Source organism: Apaloderma vittatum, unplaced genomic scaffold, assembly GCF_000703405.1.
Source record: "Apaloderma vittatum isolate BGI_N311 unplaced genomic scaffold, ASM70340v1 scaffold34079, whole genome shotgun sequence".
Classification (NCBI taxonomy): Eukaryota; Metazoa; Chordata; class Aves; order Trogoniformes; family Trogonidae; genus Apaloderma; species Apaloderma vittatum.
The window spans coordinates 2,243-4,900 of record NW_009735184.1 but is presented as its reverse complement, the minus strand read 5'-3'; the positions used below and the strand labels follow the sequence as shown (position 1 = coordinate 4,900).

General features: G+C 57.4%; 1 protein-coding gene across 1 annotated transcript in view; it reads right to left on the bottom strand.

Moving 5' to 3' along the window:
- Positions 1–2,658, bottom strand: part of ABCF3 (ATP-binding cassette, sub-family F (GCN20), member 3) — a gene marked incomplete at its 5' end in the record, with an annotated part of 9,145 nt that overhangs the window by 4,426 nt on the left and 2,061 nt on the right. Inside the window, 6 exons of the mRNA XM_009876511.1 lie at positions 515–541; positions 750–806; positions 1,136–1,195; positions 1,743–1,823; positions 2,009–2,275; positions 2,522–2,644. Of these exons, the coding sequence (XP_009874813.1) occupies positions 515–541; positions 750–806; positions 1,136–1,195; positions 1,743–1,823; positions 2,009–2,275; positions 2,522–2,644 (615 nt within the window). The remainder of the gene's footprint in view (positions 1–514; positions 542–749; positions 807–1,135; positions 1,196–1,742; positions 1,824–2,008; positions 2,276–2,521; positions 2,645–2,658) is intronic.

Sequence of the window (2,658 nt, the reverse complement as noted above, 5' to 3'; positions counted from 1 at the left end):
GAAGATGGCTGGAATTTTTACACAGGAAAGGCCAGCAATCAGTGTCGTGGAGGACGAGGCTCTGCGTAGCAACCTTTGCCCCCAAGCTCAGGAGACTCACGCATGTAGGGTGAGATGGGGTGTGGGCACAGAGGGCTTCTCGAACTCCAAACCGGTACTCAGACACTGATACACCCAGCTGAAGGGACTCCCTTTGAAGCGGGCTGGCAGCCAGGGAGCATCATGGGGACAGGTGAGGGACAGGGACATCTTGGGGCGGACGACATGCAGACCCCCCCAGCCAGGACACGGGGCAGAGCTCTGCTGAGCGCAGGGGCAGCCGCTAGATTACCCTGAAGCACCACCAGCTCTGCCCGCACTGTCAGGGGAGCGTGAGCAGCCCTGCCAGCCCAGCCCCGTCACACAGGGCTATTTTGAGCAGGCAGCTAAAGGCCACGGTGGGTTCCCAACCCCAGCAAGGGCACGGGCACAGGCAGGCTCAGCAGCGGTGTCAGAGGGGACTTGCGGTGTCAACTTACCGTCCAGCAGAAGGAGATCTGGCCTAGGGAAAACAAGACGCGGGTATCAGAAGCAAAAAGAGGACAGGGTCAGCACACAGAGCGTTTCACCACATGGGCAGAGCTGCACTGCCTCCAACGCTCCCCACCCCGAGAGCCTGAGGCAAAAGGACCCGCAGGCAGCAGCCCTGCACCTCGCAGCACGGACAGCAGGAAGAGTTAACCCCATGGCATGAAGGGCTGGACACCAACCTGGCAAACAGGGCTCTGGCTAAGGCCAGTCTCATTCTCCAGCCTCCGGAAAACTCTCTGAGGAGAGAAGGGGTTGCAGAGAGGGGTTACTGGTTAATGCAGAAAAACTCTGTGTTTGCCTGCCTGCTCCCCTGCATCCCTTTTGGCTCTGCTGTTACCCAGAGCCAGCTCCTCCCAGCAGAGATCTGGGGCACAGCACAAGATCCAGCAGGTGGGTGGCTTGGGACCCCCAGGGCAGGAGACCACATCGGATGGGCAGGAATTGATCCTCGCTCTCCCACAGAGCTCCCCCTCCTGTACAGCCTCAGCAGTGCCGGGGGACTGGCAAGGAACATCATCTCCCCCCCATCCATTTCTGTCTGGATGCCCAGACCTCAGAGACTTACTTGGTTGTCTGTTGTTGCATCTGTGCATTAAAGCCCAAGCCAGCGAGAATGACAGATGCCCTGGGGAAAAGGGAAGAGAACTGGAATCCATCTACAGCATCTAATGGAAGAGCATGCCCCAAGGTCTTGGACCCACAGCCATCAAGGGGACTCTGCTGTGTGGTTTAAAACTGTTCTGGCGCACAAAAACTTCCTGGACACCCAAAAGCAGCATTCGGCTGAGAAATGCAGGCTAACAGGGCACAGAATCCACATGAAATCCCAGGAGATTTACAAGAAGCTTTCAGCTCTTTGGCCAGGAAAAAAGAGTCACTACTACCAACATCTCAGAGACTTTCCCCAGACACCAGGAACCTGGGGAGGTCTGAGAGCAGCAGAAGCACTAATGCAAGCCATTAAGGGCAAAAATAATCCCTCCAGCTTCATGGGGAAGCTTGATTACTCCTAACCCAGCAGAGCTGTGACAGAATAAGAGACAAGAGCAGTAGGGAGAGCCCCTTGTGCCCACACGCTGGATCCCAGGGCCAGAGCATCACTCTTCCACACCCCAAACCTCTGCCCACCTCTGGCCATGCCAACAAAGAGCAGTCCCACAGGGCTGTCTCACCTCGCTGGGGCCTTGTCTGCCTCAATCTCCTCCAGCTTCACATAGATCTCCGACAGCCTGGCACCTTCTGTCCCTTCTCCCCTGAGGCAAGACAAAAAGGAGCGTGTAGGTCTGACCAAGGTTCAAGTGTTGGGGGAGGCTGATCTCTCCAAGCAGGACTAAGGTCAGCCCTGCCAGAGCCTTTCATTTGAAGGGAGAGACCTCAGAATGAGACCTTGTGCTCAAGAAGCCACAGAAGAGCTGGAAATCCAGTGGCAACGTCTCACCTGCCACCGCTAATCTTAGCTGTCAGATCCCTCTCCTCCCGCAGCAGGCTCTCACGAGTAGTGTCACACTCCAGCACGCTCTGCAGTGCCGGCGTCTCGTCCCCGGCCACCTCCTGCTCCACGTGGAGGATGCTGATGTGCGAAGGGATGCGCAGGCTCCGGCTGGCGATCATCTTCAGCAGCGTGGTCTTCCCCAGCCCGTTCCTGCCCACCAGCCCATAGCGCCGTCCAAACGCCAGGTTCAGGTCTGCTCCTGCCAGCAGGACACTAAAGCAAGAGAACGGTCAGACTGCCCCACGGAGAGGGAGAGAACCGGCAACAACCTGCCCTCAGCATGTTTTAGGCTGTGCTGGAGCCAGGCAACCACCATAGGCTTCTCTTGCCCAAAGCTGACAGGGTCAAGTGCCCAGCTTGCTTTCTGATCTTTCCCACACCCTCTGTAATTTCTCAACCACTCTCCCATCCAGTCTCAATCCCAGCCAGGATCTGTCCCACCTCCCCACCCGCACTCACCGCTCACCGAAGGACACATCGAAGTTCTCGATGCGCACATCATACGACTTGTTCTTGCCTGATGACTCCATGCGAGTCTCCTTCTTGCTGGCAGCTTGGCTGGCAGACGCCTCCTCAAGGACCCTGTGGGCAAGCAG